Source organism: Cetorhinus maximus, chromosome 15, assembly GCF_964194155.1.
Source record: "Cetorhinus maximus chromosome 15, sCetMax3.hap1.1, whole genome shotgun sequence".
NCBI classification, from domain to species: domain Eukaryota; kingdom Metazoa; phylum Chordata; class Chondrichthyes; order Lamniformes; family Cetorhinidae; genus Cetorhinus; species Cetorhinus maximus.
The window spans coordinates 100,804,452-100,823,577 of NC_135893.1; the positions used below are offsets into that span (position 1 = coordinate 100,804,452).

At 39.4% G+C, this 19,126-nt stretch overlaps 1 protein-coding gene across 1 annotated transcript in view; it reads right to left on the reverse strand.

Annotated features, from left to right (window-relative positions):
• LOC144691061 (bromodomain-containing protein 8-like) overlaps positions 1–19,126 on the reverse strand; it is an 88,369-nt gene that overhangs the window by 40,793 nt on the left and 28,450 nt on the right. Inside the window, 9 exon segments of the mRNA XM_078559091.1 lie at positions 2,821–2,889; positions 4,602–4,694; positions 6,035–6,252; positions 7,550–7,596; positions 9,833–10,025; positions 12,532–12,582; positions 12,584–12,595; positions 13,615–13,968; positions 14,416–14,693. Of these exon segments, the coding sequence (XP_078415217.1) occupies positions 2,821–2,889; positions 4,602–4,694; positions 6,035–6,252; positions 7,550–7,596; positions 9,833–10,025; positions 12,532–12,582; positions 12,584–12,595; positions 13,615–13,968; positions 14,416–14,693 (1,315 nt within the window).

The window sequence follows — 19,126 nt, forward strand, 5'->3', positions numbered from 1 at the left end:
GATGTTATGTTCCCTTCGTTCTTGATTATCAAAAGCCTTGCATTTTATACTCAGCTCATCCTCATACTCCACTGTCCAATAGTCAAGAAAGGGCCTAGTTGAATAGCATATAAGACCATATGGCGTGGGGGCAGAAGTAGGCCATTCGGCCCATCAAGTCTGCTCTGCCATTCAATGAGATCATGGCTGATCTGATAATCCTCAACTCCACTTTCCTGCCTTTTCCCCATAACCCTCAATTCCCTTACTGATTAAAAATCTGTCCATCTCAGTCTTGAATATACTTAATGACCCAGTCTCTACAGCCCTCTGCAGTAAAGAATTCCACAGATTGACCACCTTCAGAAGAAATTCCTCCTCATCTCTGTTTTAAATGGGTGCCTCCTTACTCTGAGATTATGCCCCTTGGTCCTAGACTCTCCCACAAGGGAAAATAATCTCTCAGCATCTACCCTACCAAGCCCCTAAGAATCTTGTGTGTTTCAATAAGGTCACCTCGCATTCTTTTAAACTCCAATGAGTACAGGCCCAACCAACTCAACCTCTCCTCATAAGAAAATCCCTCCATCCCCAGGATCAACCTAGTGAACCTTCTCTGGACTGCCTCCAATACCAGTATATCTTTATATCAGTATATAAAACAAGGAAGAGTCAATTACACATATCTACTGAGATCTTCCTTGGTTTTGTAACTTTACTACTCATGGACATACAGTTGTACTGCTAAAAAATAAAATTCAATAATATTTCAAAATCTCTGAACAATTTACTATTTTTGTATCCTTACATACTGGACAGAACGTCAGTTCAGTGGATTTTTCAGTAACACATGATATTATTCCAAAAAAAATCACTCTCAGCATTTCAGAAGTCCACCTTATAAAAGTGGTGACTGGCTAAAATCTCCCTTCTGTTTCTCGAGATGGTTCCTGTGGTGTCTCCTGAACAACTCCCCAAAATACCCACGTACATAAATGTTGTGTGTTCAACTACACTGTACCAATTCAGCTCATGGTTATTTAACTTTGCAACTTTTAGCTATGTCAGTGGTGACCAGTCACTCAGCTAATAGGCAGGTGCGATGAATTGAAAATCTAGATGGGGATAATTATATTTCTGATTAGCAAATAAGAGAGTGAGTGATAGACACCATTGTTGGGTATGTTATCTCAATATTCATATTCACAAGCCTTAAGCTGTTTTTGTGCTTGTTAGTAAATTAGTGAATTGAAAAGGAGTGAGCAGGCATCTTTTGATGATTACTACTGCCAACTAAAGGCTGAGAATCAAATCCACTAATGTACACTTTAATTATTTTTTTTAAAGTGAAATTTAAAGATCACCTTGGTCAGGGGAGTTGCAAATGCTAACAAACAGAACACTTTCCCCTTTTTATAATGTCAATCTTGGCATTAAGCACTTTTGAAGGAGACATTGTTCTTTTGCTGCACTGAAAACTTATTCCAACTTTACATTGCATTATGGGAGTTTTGTGCTGTGAACTGGGTTGAGATGAAGACAGACAATTAGGATCCTTCAGTTCAGGTGAGAGACAACTTTCATCCAATCAAACTGGGCCAAACTTGACACAAAAGGATACTCTACTAACCCCAATGCATTAGCAAATCCCTCAACTAGCACTTATCATAGCGGAGGACATGTTTAAAACAAAAAAAATGTAATAGCAATCCTGGTCTAAACAATTGTTTGTGACTTTCGGACTCCTGAGCTCAAGCTGAAAAGAAACTGAGATTTCTATCTGTAGGTGCCACTCATTATTCCTTGTGTCGTAAGCTTCCAATTGATGGCAACAAGGTAAATCTTCAGAGCGAAAAGGAATCTGAGCGGCTTCATGCATACTGTTGCATCAAGCATAGAGTTTGTAGAGATCCCTCAGCATATCACTTGCTCACTCATTTGCAGACCAAGCTTCCATTCAGCGCTTCTCCAGGGCAAAAAAACCTCAGACTGGAAACTCAGAAATGTAGAGTTGTGCAAATGACTAACAAGTGCTGCATTCTGACACACTAATGTGTTGCACCACCTCAAAAAATCATCATTCTTACGTACTGGTATATTCATATTTATACAGTGAAAATCTTCTACACACTTTGTTTATGTATAAACACATACATGTGTTTTTTTCTGACGGCTCTGTAACATACATACTACTGTGCATTTATGAAGGCTAAATGCCTGGGTCTCTATTTTTGCAAATAAGTTAATTGTAATAACCGAACCATTACTCCCCGTGGAATCTTGGTAAACATTTTTGGAGTGAAAGTTAACAAACATGCCTACAAAAGAGAAATGATTTTATACTAGATACATTTATGTTACAACGATCTTAGAGATATTTATCAGTACAATCTAACTTTTTGGTTGATAGCATTGCCATCAGGATCCCTTTTACAAATCAATAGTTACAAATACACCACTTTATTTATATACTTGAAAAGGATGGTGAGTAAAATAAGTATTAGCATTAAGCTAATAGCCGAAAAGAGGAATAGCAACAAAGTGCAGTTTTATCATCAGTAAACATACCTCAAGTAACTCAGGGTAATTCAAGTATTTTTGCATTATGGGAGTCTTTGTGCGCCAATTAAGGCTTGCACAGTTGGACTTTGTAACCCTTTCAAACATCTGTCATGATTAATATAAACACTGAACAAAAATATGACACAAAACAACTTGGGACAACTTGAAGTGTGTACTTAAACAATTCCATGTATTTTAAAAGGTGCCCTGCTGGCAAAATTTCCACTATTAAACCTGCAGAACTATTAAGAATTTGCATTGCTTGTCCAAGAAACTGACCTGTGTACAATGCTATGATATCCTGGGGCAATATCATCTGTCACTGGTTGAAGGAATACATTAGCATATCTGTGTAAAAGGAAGAACACATTTTAGAAATCGAGACAGAAAATGTAGCAAAACATTAATACAGGTGAATGCTGAGCACAGAACAATAAGTGTGCTGACAAGGATAACAAACACAAAAACAACCACTAAAAACATAGCAGGTAGCTAAAAATTGTAATATACAGTGGCTGAAGAATTTAGATTACAATTATAAACTGCAAGAAAAGATAACAGTAATTGTCCACCTGAAACCTAGAAAGAACAAAACAGTCCAAACTCTAGTTAAATGAAATCATTCAGAAAATGCGATCATAATCAATCAAGTCTAGTGTGTACTTTCTGCTTGTCACACCTAGGGCAGAACTTTACATCCCGCGGGCGAGCGCGTAACCCGATCGGGCATAAAATCGCACGAGATGACATTGGGCGAGTGTCCCAACGTCATCGTGCACTCACGTGATATTTCACTCAGCGGGTACGCACGGCGGTCGAAAGTGCGTCCGCCAACAATTAAATGGGCAATTAAGCTCATTAACAGCGCAATTGAACGCGATTTTTCATGGCCTGTCCAACCTTACGGTTGGCAGACAGGTCAATCAGCCAGGCAGCCTTTGCATTTTTCATGAAACCTGCATGATGAAATCTCCGTTAGGAGATAGAATAAAGAGGAATATTTGGGGACAGCATTTTTATGAGGTATGCTTTCAGGTGCTTGATTGTGCTGCATGGACATTTTTTGCAGCTTTTTTATGCTTTATTTTATTATTTGCAGGTCTGCAGCTCCCTGAGGCAGCCGGTGACGTCTCTCGAAGCACTAACCCGCGCCAGCGGTGACGTCGTCACCCGTCCTCTTCCCGCCCCCACCACGGCAGCGCTGAGCTTTTCAACGTGTGTTTCATGTTGGCCGGCCATTAATTGGCCAGCCAGCGTGAAATCACAGTCGGGGGCCCGTTTCCTGGGCCCGCCGATCGCACACGCCCAACAAGGGAAAAATTCAGGCCCTAATTTCTGTTACGACACTGTCAACCTGCCACTTCGTGAATGTGGTTCAAAGGAAAATAGCAGCAAATCAGAACAAGGGAGGTGAGGAAGCGAAAAGTGAAATGCAAAGAAAGCAGCTAGAAAGGCAGCCAACCAAGCAAAACATAAAAGATAAAGAGTGAATCAATTCAAGTAGGACTCCTCAGATGGTGAGAGACTTGATGTAACGATGGTCGGGTTGCAGTGAGTGTGGCTGTAGTGAGAATAGCAAAGGAGTGGAAGCAGCTGAGGAGTAATGTTGTAAAAGCGCGAGAAGTGTGCTTTCAAGGACGGACTGCCCATTGAAAGTTTAAACCTCCCAGACCACTTCCACGTAGATCCACGTGGGAGGATTTTTCACAGGGTCCTGACGCTGATCTTGAGTTGTGCATCCATTCTCCGATGATCCAGAAACAAGATGTGTGCCAAAACATAAAAAGCAAAAAACTGCGGATGCTGGAAATCCAAAACAAAAACAAAAATAAAAATACCTGGAAAAACTCAGCAGGTCTGACGGCATCTGCAGAGAGGAACACAGTTAACGTTTCGAGTCCGTATGACTCTTCAAAAGTTTTTTTTCACCCTTGCTTTAAGTGATGTAACAGTGAGATGCACTTCATTGCCTTGTTACTAGAGGGAAGATCAGCCTAGACCACTCAACAAGATCGGACGGATGGACCCAAAAAGACAAATTATTGCAGAACGGTACTAACCTGTGATTGGCGGCTGCTCTCCATACCAGCATAATAGCCTTTTTCCAGATTTTCTGAGCTTGAATGGCTTCCTGATCTTCACTACAAACTGAACTAGAGAAAACAATAAGAGGAAACTAAATTAGAAATTAGACTACTAAAATAAGTTGCAGCATTGCAGGCAGCTATCAAAGATACCACACAATCTATCTGTACCTGTATAGAAACGTTATATGATTTGTATTCAAAATTACTTTCTTTTCATTTTATCCATACCAGTTATTTTTCCAAAGCAGTACTATTATTAAAAAGTGACAAGGAAGTTGCCAAAATAAAAAGATGGTTTAGTTTCTTTGAATTCCACCATAAACCTCCTAAAAATGTTACTGATAACACTAAGCAAAACGACACTATTTCCAGCCAAAAACATGTTTTTCTACGATATGTGCAAACATATTAAGTTATTTTTCCCCTAATAATAAAATAGAGAGTTCTGAATGAATCCTAACAAAGTGCAAAAATGGATGAAAGTCAGCTGTTTCTAGAAAACAGGTGACAAATTGGAAAGCAATTAGGATTTTTATACTTATAAAGCACCTTTAACACAATAAAATGCCCCAAGGTGCTTTACAAGTGCATTATAAAACAAAATATGACACCAAGACACAGAGATATTAGGCCAGATGACCAAAATGCTTATTCAAAGAGGTAGGTGCTAAAGAGTACCTTATAGGAGGAAAGCAAGGTACAGAGGCAGTGAGGTGTAGAGAGGGTATTCAAAGCTTAGGGCTCAAGCAACTGAAAGCATGGCCACCAATGGTGGAGTGAATAAAATCAGGGATGCGCAAGAGACCAGAATTAGAAAAGTGCAGATATCTTTGAGGGTTGTGGGCTTGAGGAGAATACAGCAATAGGGAGGGGTGAAGCCTTGGAGGGATTTGAAAACAAGGGGCCGAATTTTAAAATCAAGATGTTGCTTGACCAGGAGTCAATGCAGGTCAGTGAGCACTGTGGTGATAGGTGAAAGGGAATTGGTGCAGATGCAGAATTTTAGGTTTACGGAGGTTAGATGTGGAGACCAGCCAGAAGTGTGTTGGAACAATCAAGTCTAGAGGTAGCCAAGGCATGAATGAGGGTTTCAGCAGCGATTGTGCTAAAACAGGGGTGAAGCTATGGAGACGGAAATAGACGGCCTTAGAAATGGCGCAAACATGAGAGCGGAAGCTCATCTCTGGGTCAAATGCGGCACCACAGTTGTGATTTGTACCATCAATTACCATGCTTGGGCATTGATTAAAACTGCATCAGAGAACACTGAAGTACAGCAGGATGAGTTGTTCCCAAATTTCTACAGCACAGGGCTGAGCAAATACTATGGTCATTTTAAGCAATCTGAATGAATATCATATGACTCCCTCCACTAAGGGTTGAAACAGAACAGCTTACAAACTTACAACTGAGAGGAAGCAGGACTGCTGGGTATTGAATCAGCAAGGACTGAAGACTGCAAATGTGCATTATGGACACTGAATCCATCATCGCTTTCACTGATGGGTGGCTCATTGTCAGTTTCTGACATGTAGACCTCATTTGGTTCTTCTTCTCTGGCTTCATCCATGCTGGCAGCTTCACTAGCTCCATCCTCCTCTTTTGGAACAAGCATCTCTTGCAGCTACAAAATACATACACGAATCATTATACAGAACATATGCTTGCAATACGCTGACTTGTCTATTAACACAATTGCTGAAGAAAGTCATTTTGTTGAAGCTTTTCGTCTTGTGCAAGATGAAAAGCTTCGACAAAATGTCTTTTTTCAGCAATACTCTGTACTACCAAACGACTATTTGTATTAACACAATACTCATGCAAACATTGACTGATTCTCCCTACTATTTTCTGTCACTAGTGATTACTTCTGCTTATCACTCTTCTTGAGGCTGACAAATAACATTAAGAATTCTCAAGTGTGAACTTACATTCCATTATTCAGTACTTTTATGGGAACAGTAACATAGTGGCTATATCAGTGTCAGCCATGGCGCAGTTGGTAGCACACTCGCCTCAGAGTCACAAGGTTCTGGGTTCAAGTTCCACTCCAGAGTTTGAGTGCAAAAATCAAGGCTGACACTCCAGTGCTATACTGAGGGAGTGCTACACATTCAGAGGTGCCGTCTTTTGGATGAGACATTAAACAAGAGGTCCTATCTGCCTGCTCAGGTGGATGTACAAAAATCAGCATTAATGGCCATGTAACTACTGGACTGTCGTTGAAAACCCATCTGGTTTACGACTATCGAAGTCTGCCATCCTTACCTAGTCTAGCCTGTGTGTGACTCCAGGCTCTCAGCAATAAGGTTGACTCTTACCATCCCCTTGAATTACCTAGCAAACCACTCAATTGTTAAGGTAGTAATTCTCAAAGGCAATCAGGGATGGGCAATAAATGCTGTCTTTGCCAGTGACACTCGTGAATGAATTAATAAAAATTCATGACCCAATACGCTGCATCACCATAATGGCTTTTCATGTTTAAAAAGAAATTCTCCACATCTTATCTAACTTGTCCCCTTTTTACATCTGGGTAGGTATTCTTATAATGCAAAACATTGGGTATTCACACTTCACTAAAAATCATTACTGTCTCATTTCTAACTGATCAGTTTTACTTTCTGTTTTGTTTGTGTTATTCGGATGTTATTGAACTTTCTTTTAAAGTAAACTTAAACAAACAATAATTTGTCCATCTGTGAAAGTGGATGCTAGGTTATGCCAGCAAAACGAAAAGAACTCTAGTTCAAATATCAAGGGAATGGCATTCAAGTTTAACAACAAGATCATTTGGCAAAGATAGACTCAATATCATAGCAGACACAAATTTTACTGAACTTACAACAGACAAGCTCATTACTTATTCACAGCCCCAATCACAGTGTCAGCAGAATTATACAATCTCAGATGTACAGTACCTTGATTTGGCCCTTGGCAATTACCCCAGTCTCTTCCTTTGTGGATTCTGAAGGTTGAAAACAAGGAGAGTCTGACATTAATTTTAATGCTGCTGTTGAATTATTATTCATATACAGCATATATAAACTTAGTGCTTGAACATCTTTCATCAGGCAAAGATCGTCAACAACTGGGTCAGTTTAAAAAAAAAAGTGAAATCACACAGCAAAATAGCATGACTATGACACATCCCCCACCCCACTTTAAAAATCCTCCTGTCAAAAATTTACTCAAATAACATTTGATCAATACAAAATAGATGTGCTATTGTAGATTTAGTAAATTACTCAAGTAGTACTTTGGCAAAGTGAGGCTGGTTTTCCAACATACAATGCCACAGAAATGGAGGACACTAGCTTGAACCTGAAAATATTCACAAGGTCAGTTCCTAATTTTATCAGCACCGACAGGCAATAGTACTGCAGAAAGCTGTGGCACAGAGGGATTTGGCAGTCCTCATGCATGAATCACAAAAAGCTAGCATACAAGTTCAGCAGGTAATAGGGAAGGCAAATAGAATGTTGGCATTTATTTCAATGGGAATGGAGTATAAAAATAGGGAAGTCTTGCTAAAATTATACAAGGCACTGGTTAGACCACACCTGGAATACTGTGAACAGTTTTGGTCCCCTTATCTAAGGAAAGATATACTGGCATTGGAGACAGTTCAGAGAAGGTTCACTAGGTTGATTCCGGGTATGGAGGGATTTTCTTATGAGGAGAGGTTGAGTAGGTTGGGCCTGTACTCATTGGAGTTAAGAAGAATGAGAGGCGACCTTATTGAAACAAATAAGATTCTTAGGGGGCTTGACAGGGTAGATGCTGGGAGGCTGTTTCCCTTTCTAGGAGAGTCTAGAACCAGAAGGTATAATCTCAGAGTAAGGGGTTGTCCATTTAAGACAGAGATGAGGAGGAATTTCTGGATGGTTAAGCATATTCAAGGTTGAGACAGACAGGTTTTTAATCAGTAAGGGAATCAAGGGCTATCAGGAAAGTGGAGTTGAGGATTATCAGATTAGCCATGATCTCATGGCGGAGCAGGCTCAATGAGCCGAATGGCCTACTTCTGCTCCTACGTCTTATGGTCTTACTGAGCCACTACCTCTTCAGGGTGACAAAATGATAACCTTGTCAGTGATGCTCACATCCCATGAATGAATAACAGAAAAAGAGGCCATATGCTTTTCCATAGAGAAAAGAAACTCCATGTTCGAAGAAAAAAAGTCAGATGGAGAGTTGCCAACCAATTTCCTCGAATGGTAAATGAGTGGCACAAGAGACTACAAGACAAATGGCTGAGCTGAGAACTTGAAACGTATGTACCAGATAAGTTCAAAATCGACTCAACATGGGGTTTAATAATTTCAGAACATAACCTCTGCCCCCATTTTTCCAAATGGCAGCTGTTGGTGATGAACATGCAATGTCCATTTACATCTCCTCTCTGACGAGAGGTCATTGACCTGAAATGCTGAAATTGTTTCCTTCTCCACAGATGCTGCCAGACCTGATGAGTACTTCCAGCATTTGTTTTAATCACACCTTTTGTTTTGTCTCTTTACCACCTCCTTTTGCCTTGCAGGATCATCCCTTTTGTCCTTTAACCTCTCCTGCCTTCCACCCTATCACAGACTTTCCCTTGCATCTCCTCCTTCCCCCTCCCTTCACACTTGCTTAAAACCTGTTACATCTCTAACTTCTTCCAATTCTGACAACAGGTCATCAAGCTGAAACATTAACTCTATTTTTTTCTCCATAGATGCTACTTGACCTGCTGAATACTTTTCTGTTCTTATGCCAAGATTGAGTTGTGGGCTACTCAAGGTTCAGTGCTACATCAGGGAGAATCAGCAAAGGTTCCGACTACTGATCGTTATCTGGTGACCTCTGCTGGAAGTGTATCATGTGAGAGTTGGTTGAGGACAGATTCGAACTTGGCTATGGTTGAACAGACTCAATCTAGGTGCACATAAAGAAAAATCACTTGCACAAAATACTAGAGGGAGATAGATGTTCCAGAATCTTTTGCGGAGGATAAATCCAGGACTCAGGAGATGAGGGAAAGCAAATAAAATAAAAAGAATGGGAAACAAAAAGAAAATTCAATAATTATTTTCAAGAATTTATTAAATAAATATTATTATTAAAAGCGGAAAAGAAATTTGAATGTGCTAAATTGTGTTGATGTTTCGCTTGCCATCTTCTATAATAAATGGGTCCCATTCACTTCCTATTTCACTCACCTACAATTTCGGTTTGCCCCACTTCCTGAGAGCTACTTTTGTTCTGCGTTGTACTCCTGGGAGACAGCTGTCCAATTTCCTCAGAGGTACTTTTGCTACGTGCAGTACTCCAGACCAAGGAATGTGTTGGTTCCTCAGATGTACTTTTACTTCGCATGGTGCTCCGGGGTAAAGAATGTTCCACCCCAAGTGTCTGCAAATGACAGGAATAAACAATTACAAAATGGATGAATGAGAGCAGTGTACCACTTCTCAGATGTATTTCTAAAAGCAAGGTCAGCTACATAATTGGCACTTTCTCTTTCTCAAAACTATTAGTTTTAGTCTTTTGGCAGTACAGAACTTGAGCATTGCTCCAAAAAAGAGGCATTTTTTATTGATGCCTTAGTTTTCCAGTTGAACAAAATAAATTACAGCCATTATAATAAAATAAAAGCAAAATACTGCCGATGCTGGAAATCTGAAAGAAAAACAGAAAATGCTGGAAAAACTCATTAGGTCTAACAGCATCTGTGGAGAGAAAAACCAGAGTTAACGTTTTGAGTCCGTAAGACAATTCTTCAGAGCCATTCGCTGGTTCAGTCCTCAGGGCAGTGCCTTGACCAGAGTTGACCTGTTATTCACCATTAACTGGTGCATTTTCCATGGCAATACCTCTACTAATCAGAATTCACTTGCAAACCAATCAGCACTCTCTTCTCATGCAGTATAAATTGTTGTTCCCTTTACATTTGGTATTCTTGTGAATTGTCCTGATGAGTGCAAGATGAAAAGCGTTGACAAAAAAAGTCTCTTTTCAGCAATACTGTTAGTTTTCATTGACTGTCTATGAAAAGGAGTAAATGGAAGATTACACAACATAACGAGAAATGCCCAAAAGATTACTTCATGTGAAGCATTCTCAGAGCAAACAGAACCAAATCTGCAATATGATTACATTTCAGATATCGATACAGAAATGATACTGGAAACCTCAAAAGTTCTCGTCTCTATATTAAAACGCATACAAAATTTAGTAATTTTGTTACAGGAGAAACTCTGACCCTCTTTCTTTAAATTAAATAAAAATGCAACATTCCCTTCTTTTCATACAGGAGCAGTGACATTTTCATCCGCTGCTATCTGCTAATAGTTTACCATCAAAATGTTCCCAAGCAGGAAACATTTTCCCTGAAGTGTCATAATATTTTTATCTGTTGTTGTGGTTAATAATAACTGGATTTATTCACCCTCCCGCCTCTAGGCGAGCTGGAAGCCTGTCCTCAATGAAGTTAGCAGACAGGAAGAAGAAATGCAAAATATCACACTTAAATGACTATGTTACAAATAAGGATTACTCACCAACTATCTCAAAATACTGTGCAAGACATTTTCTTACTAAAATTAATTTGCATTTCAGTTAATTCATCCATAAATGGCAAAATAGCAGAGAACAGGTGAGAAAAGTTTCTACAACATTATGACAACATTTGATCAGGTATGGTATCAAGGTGGTTTAGGAAAATGGAAACCAATAGGAGTTAAGGGAACAACAACCCTATTCAAACCATACATGGCTGTTGGAGGCCATTCATTGCAAACATTGACACTGCTGCTAAAGTTTTTCTGTGAAGTCTCCTTGGCCCAACCATCTTCTGCTGCCTAATCACTAACATAATGCCATGGTTAGGCTATTTGCTGACAATTCTACTCCATTTAGGGGGGAGGCGGTGGCATTGTGATATTATCACTGGACTAGTATTCCAAAGACCCAGGGTAATGCTCTGGGGACCTGGGCTTGAATCCCAGCACAGCAAATGGTGAAATTTGAACTCAATGAAAATCTGGAATTAAACACACTAATTAGGAGCAGGAGTAGGCCAATCGGCCCCTTGAGCCTGCTCCACAGAAGGTTTGATGATGACCACGAAACCATTGCCGATTGTTGTAAAAACCCATCTGGTTCATTAATGTCCTTTAGGGAAGGAAATCTGCTGTCCTTACCTGGTCTGACCGATATGTGACTCCAGACCCGCAGCAACGTGGTTGACTTTTAAATGCCCTCTGAACAAGGGCAATTAGGGATGGGCAATAAATACTGGCCTAGCCAGCAATGCCCACATCCCATGAACGAATAAAAAAAAAAATTCACAGCTCCTCTAATAATGAAGTAACCTAAGCCAGCCTACAATAGGATCTAAACAAAGCCAGGGTTGAGCAGACAACTTGCAGTTAACATTCAGGCCACATAAATGGCAAGTCATACTCATCAGAAACAAGAAAACACTCGGCCACCTCTCCCTGACTATCAATAGGTACTACCATTCCTGATTGGTATCCTGAGGCTCACCAGTGACAAGAAATTTAACAGGACTAAGCAGAGCAATACTGTGGCTAGGGGGTCACCTCCTAAACCCTCAAAGTCTCTTTAGCATTGACAAGGCTCAAAGAGAAGAGTGTGACAGAATACTCACCATTCACCTGATCCAATGCAACAGCAACAATATGCAAGAAGCTCTACCCATTAGTTTCTCAGAGCAACAAAGATGCAGATTTGACAGTGTTACTTGCAACTCACCAACTGATTGTTTTACAGAAAGAAATGTTTGTAAGAAGAAATGCTTAGGTGCCCTAGAGGTGTGGCATCTTGCAACATGATGGACTTGGTAAATCAAAGTAAGACCGAGTTTAAAATAGAGTGAAACCTTACAGGTATATACCTCCTGGCTCAACCACACTTCAATTTCATTAAGCTCATTAATGAAATTAATTAATGCCCTCCACCTGCATACAATTAAACACAATTAATATACAATTAAGCATTCAGTTAAGAAAATACAGTTAAGAAAGGATACAAATGCACTGGAAGCAGTTCAGAGAAGGTTCACTCACTGATACCTGGGATTGGGGAAGGGGTTATCTTACAAGACAAGATTGGACAGGTTGGGCCCCTATCCATTGGAGTTTAGAAGGTTGAGGGGCGATCTATTGAAACATACAAGATCCTGAGGGGACTTGACAGGGTGGATGTTGAAAGGATGTTCCCCCTTGTGGAAGAAACTGGAACTAGGGGACACAGTTTAAAAATCTCCCATTTAAGACAGAGATGTGGAGAAACTTTTTCTCTCAGAGGGTCGTGAATCTTTGAAACACTCTTTCCCAGAGAGCGGTGGAGGCAGGGTCAATAAATATTTTTATGGCAGAGGTAGATAGATTCTTGACTAGCAAGTCAAAGGTTATCAAGAGTAGGCAGAATGTAGAATTGAGGACACAATCAGATCAGCCATGACTTTATTGAATGGCGGAGCATGCTCAATGGGCCAAATGCACTACTCCTATTCCTAATTCACATGTTTGTAAGTTCTTATTAACTTCGCTTATAATCCAGGAGGAAATACAGCTGCCACACTGAATCCATATGTTGAACGGAAGAGAGAAAGAGAGAAAGATTGCAAGCAGACACAGGAGCAAAAGCCATTTTTGTAAAATGTGAGTCTTGAGGACTCAGTTCAAAATTACCTCAGTTCACCATTCTGGTCAGTAATAGCGTTAGGTATTTCAGGTTAGAGATCGAGACAGGGCAACACTTTCATATCATTTGAACTTTCCTTAATGCTAAAAAGTGCCAACAATTTTTTGGTCTTTTTATTTTAAAATATCCAGAAAAATAGCTAATGCAAATGCAAACTTATGCTGAGTACAACTGCAATATTTAATTCATTGTATAAATTAATTATTAAAACCATGCCGTTTCTATGCCCAAAGATCTGTAATTTGTGTTTATTTTTCTCCACTGTTCTTACCTCAGTTTTCAGTCCACTGTCTGGGGAATGTGTTGCGTTTCCAGCAGTCCCCACCTGTTGTACATGCCCTGAATTTGATTCATTTTCCTGTTCTTGCTCTTCCTTTACTTTCTCTGGCAACTCTTGCTTAATTGCTTTGATAATCAGTTTTTCTTCAGTTCCCAATCCAGCCAACATTTGAGTTTCATCACTGGATCGGCGCTCTGATTTATGAGTCTGCTGCTGGATTTCTTCAGCTTCCTCCTTAATCATCTGCTCTGCCTGAAACAGGGAGGCAGCATTTCCTTCAGTCGCAGCTAGCTGCTCTCCAACATCATCGGCGGGAAGATCCATCAGTTCTGTTGTTTCTTCCACCTACAAAACAATAGAGGATGACCCATCAGCTTTTTTGTTTGATTAAAAACCTGCAGATTCCAGGTACCAACAGTTGTCCTTCCATTGGTTTCCCAAGCACCACACAGCTGAGAACTGCACATTATTTAACAAAATTTGCAATTCTGGAAGTAGGTGAAAGGTGACAGCCCACAAAAACTTGTTCCACAGCAGACATCTGATTTTGAAAAACTCTCAGGCAACCTTGCCGCACCATATCGTGAGAGAAGGTAGACCCATTCATGATTTCTTGATCCTGCATGATGAGTCAGTTCAATGCTCGGATAGATCTGCAGCAGTCAGCTCAAGTGCAGCAAAGGGAAGCTTGGAAGCAGAGGACCTACCCATTCTCTAAAGGAATGGCACATGGAATACGGAAGAGTCTAAAAGAAGGGAGCAAAAATGTGTTGGAGGGAAAAGATTATTCACCTTTTCTTCAATCATTGCTAGGATGTCTGCAGGATTCCCCAAGTGCAGTACATCTGCATAATCAGATACTCCAGTATCTTTGGCATTTTCAAGCTGCTTTGTCCGGATCTGATCTGCAATGTTCTCTCTTGGTCTTGCAATCTGCAGAGCACCAGCTGGCAGACACTTGCTTTCTCCAGAGTCAATTAGAACAGAGAAACCAGCCAGATCTCCAGTTACGGACAGTGATGGCTGCTCCTCACAGCTCTCAACCTGAACACAAACGGTCGCTTCTTCAACTGCAGGAATAAACATTAGAAAAATCAATGATTCTCCAAAAATGAATACATCTTCTGCAATTCTAACCAGACATTCTGAACAATAGACATTTAACAACATGATTTAATGATAAAATTAGTATTTTCAAATATTTTAATGAGTTCTCAAATATACTGGAAACATGGTAGTTTGGAAACTCTAATAAAATGCAATGGAACTTTGAACAGCCAGGGTAAACAAGCTCAAACATCTCATGGGTTTGAATTTCAAAGTCATGAATGGGATCATAAACAATAAATTAATTTGAAAACTACAAATAAAATAATTTTCTTAGTATAGTTAGCAGAAATATTGGTGCAGATAACTCGAGAAAACAACTCGGATATGCTCTGAGAAAAAGAGCCTATGTACAAAGCAAGGGGGGGAAAGCCTGCATAATTAGCATAACTCCTGCACAGCACCAAACATTTGAGATACAATGTCCCAGTGCTTCCTCCTTCCCTCTTGGTTGTCATTTGTCTGTGAAGGATGATAAGTCTCAAAATCTATTTAGACGAATCCCAGGTCACCTACTAGATCCTGATGTTGCAGGCAAACCACTCAACTACACTGCTCCACTGTTCTGCCTGGAACAATGCTGGCTTGCAATTTACTTGCAACATTGAAAGTGTACACATTTGATCCAAGATCTTCCTAGGTGATTTATAAGGTATTAAAGAATGAAGAGTATTTACCTCTTGTGAAATTCCCCATCACATATAAATTAAAGCACATTTAAAAGTTCTTTACATGTCTCCCAAAAAAATTAAAAGCTAGAAACAAAAGCAGATGCTCTGTGTTATTCATTGGCTGACATTATTTCAGTAGAGTATTACTAAAACAAAGTCTATAGCTCATTTTTCTACTCCCAAGTTATTTTCTTGCATTTGTTTTGATGTCAAGCACATCTCCAGTTGAGAAAACATTCTGAAGACCTACCCCCAGGTCTCTACCTCTGTATCCTGAACAGGCCAGGGCAGCACTCCCACCCACCCACCCCCTCCAATTCTCTCTCCTTTCCTATGGGAAATTGCTTGGTATTCGAACAGTTATCCTCCTGTGAGAACAACTGAGATTAGGAAACAACTGTTTTGGAAACTGCAGGAATTATCCTCTGTGGCATGGCACATTGATGATTCAACATGCAATGTTATTCATTGTGTCTCAGTATGTGGTTATTTAAAAACACAAAGTCATTGAGATAAAAAAGGCAATTACCATCGCAATACAATCACCTTAAAAGTAACTAATTACTAGTGGTGATTTTGCATCTAGTCCACATTCTCTCTAATGTAGTTAAAGATTGTCCCAAAAAGCAAAGAAGAATTAAAAGATTCCCAAAGTATCAAAATCCCAGATCATCATACTTTTTTTGCAGCGTACTTAAATAAAGGGGAGATCTTAGGCCACATCTATACAACTATTTTATAGGCTGAAATGTGGATGTGAGAACTGTAATCATAAGGGAATTTTAGCTATTAAAACATTTTGATAGGGATGGTTTAATGTTATTCTATTGCAGTTTATTTTGGTTGTGTGAATTCAAGTTACAGCCCTTTCCAACTCAGAACAATCCTAATGTAGGATTGTAAAACGCAGTGCACATGATGCACTTTCATACATGATTTTATGTTTTATGGTTACAGGGAGGGCATTGGTACAATTGTCAAACTTGGAATGATCATCATCGAGCCTCTTCTACTAAAAGCTGTTATGGCCGTTCTTTCTTTAGGATTTTGTCTTGATCTCTATTCCTTCTTGGTTTTCCTGAATCACACACTGTGCACAGCCAAATAGCATGTGGCCTGTCTCACGACTTCACCAATGTCATACAAACATATGAACAAGGAGCAAGAGTAGGTCATTCAGCTCCCTGAGCCTGCTCCGCCATTTAATAAGATCATGGTTGATCTGATAGTAACCTCAAATCTGCATCCAGCCTACCCCCGATAACCTATCACCCCCTTGCTTACCAAGAATCCATCTCTAACTTGAAAATATTCAAAGACTCTGCTTCCACCACCTTTTCAGGAAGAGAGTTCCAAAGACTCAAAAAAATTTGCCTCATCTCTGTTTTAAATGGGTGACCCCTTATTTTTTTAAACAGTGACCCCTTGTATCAAGAAGCTCCCACATGCTGCAATTGCAGCACATCACCTCCCTGCCATCTCCAATATGTGTTAATTAATTAATACAAACCACTTGAAACTAGCCACTGCTCATGAAACTCTTTTCCCAACAGCATCAACTGGAATTCCATTCTGTGTGTGAAAACATTTAACTTCAGAGCTAACAATAACCTAGCCAGCCATGTTAGAGCATGCATCAGGCTACTGGGAATGTTCCCTATAATTTTTCCAGTATCTGTTCCCAGCAACCATTAAAGTCAAATGGTTGAGACTTCAGCTGTTTATTCCCCGAAAATATAGCCTAGGATGAGGCCATTCGAAACATTACACCCATGTTGGTCCCAGCCCTTCAACTATTTCCAATTTCCCTCCCCTTTCATCATAATCCTTTTTATCTTTGTAAATACATATTCAATTTATTTTTAAACAATGTACTCCCCCCGTCAAAAGTCACTTGCGATCATTCATTTCTTGCTTTAATAACCCTTTAAGTAATAAAAAAAACCTATCTATATATTATGGAAACTGGGTTGTCTTGCTATCTTTCCATTCACAAGACCCAAGTCAACAGTATCTATGAGATTATCAATGTTAATTGTGTCTATATTTTTCATAGGGTTTTTCCATTAATATGGCAGTTCAAGTGTTCTAGCATCCCACACTATTTTAATATATATACTAACTGTATACAGTCTCACCTCTAGCCACCAAGTAACATTAGGGAGTACTAGATTCTTCGTCTCAGCTCCAAATTGCCTGTATTAGAGTGGGTGTTACCTTTAACATTTTTTAAAAAAATGTAATGTTTTATTCAATTTAAGACATATTGGGCCACTACCAACTCGCTTCCCCAAAAAACAAGAACATAGAAATTTATAAAGGAAAAAGCTGACAGGAAGTGCATACGTACCTACACAATATTTTGCATATATAGATACACCTACATTTTAAAAAAAATCAGGGGTATGCATGTAGGTTCATGCTGTTGTTTGCTATCTTCATACCCCATTTCATCTGAACACTACACTTGTTCTTGATTTCCAATGTGCAGTGCAGCAAACCACATCAATTGGTCAGTTTCTTCTAATTTCCTTCTTCTCCTGACAATCCTGAAATTATACTCTCTTGTTATTAATTTGCCAACCAGTGGAAACAATATTTCACTATTTATTCTCTCAAAGCCCTCAAAAATTTTGAAAACTTCCATTTCTTCAAAGCTAAAATTTCTCATTCCTGCTATGAGTCCAGTGATTTTTCTAAGCACCCTTTCACGATTGTAATTTTTTTCTACAAGGATGTGTCCGGATCGGTAAGCAATACTCTATGATCTAAGTAATGTCGTGCATAAATTCAACATTTATTTCTTTGCTTTTTTAATTTAATGCTTCTATTTTTAAACCGAATTCCACTTGCCTTTTTGTGGCCCTTTCTAACTCCATGCACACCTTCAAAATCCATATATCTGCAACTCTAAATTTCTCTATTCTTTCAACAATTCTTACAAACATATATTTCTGGTACTAGACTTCCAAAACGAGGAAAAAAGCCTCTTACTACAGGAATTGAATGATTTAATAGCTCCTCTGTGGAAACATGGGACCAATTATACTGTACTCCTGGTTACAATTTACACTTTCAAGGAACCTGAGATTTTCTCTCTAGGAAGGAAAATGCTCCACCTGAAAATCCACAAAAACACCAATAAAATTCTTCATTGGCTATCACACTCTTTTGCCTCTCTTAAGGTCTCCAAGGCTGAGTGCCCCCTGTTCAAAGGACAGGCATTTCTGGGACTGGGAGGCACAATGTTAATCAGGATTTGGACTATCACTGTGGATCAACTCATAACCAGTTTCAATGAACAAAACATCAATCACAAGAGTGTTCTCTAGCCCCACAAGTACAGCGATGCCACATATCCAAGTTTCATTCCACAATTTTCTCTGACGTGTCATTTAATCTCATAGATTGTACCACATCCATAACAGCACTGGCCACTTAACTTTTCTTAATAAAAAATGCCACATTTTTGCATCGCACAGTGTAATAGTTTCTGCATTGCCCCATTACCTTCTGGTATAATATTGATGTTGTAGACCACCCACTTTTTCTACTACACAGAATTTTAAAGAAAAGGCATTGGAAATTGAAGAGTTAGAGGTGTTAAAGTCTGTTAATCCAACATGACTGGACAGATAGACTTTTGGTGCTGAAGAATAAAAGTTTTGTGGACTAGATAACTGTGTAAATCTGTTCTTATGTTATTATGGTTTATGATATTAATG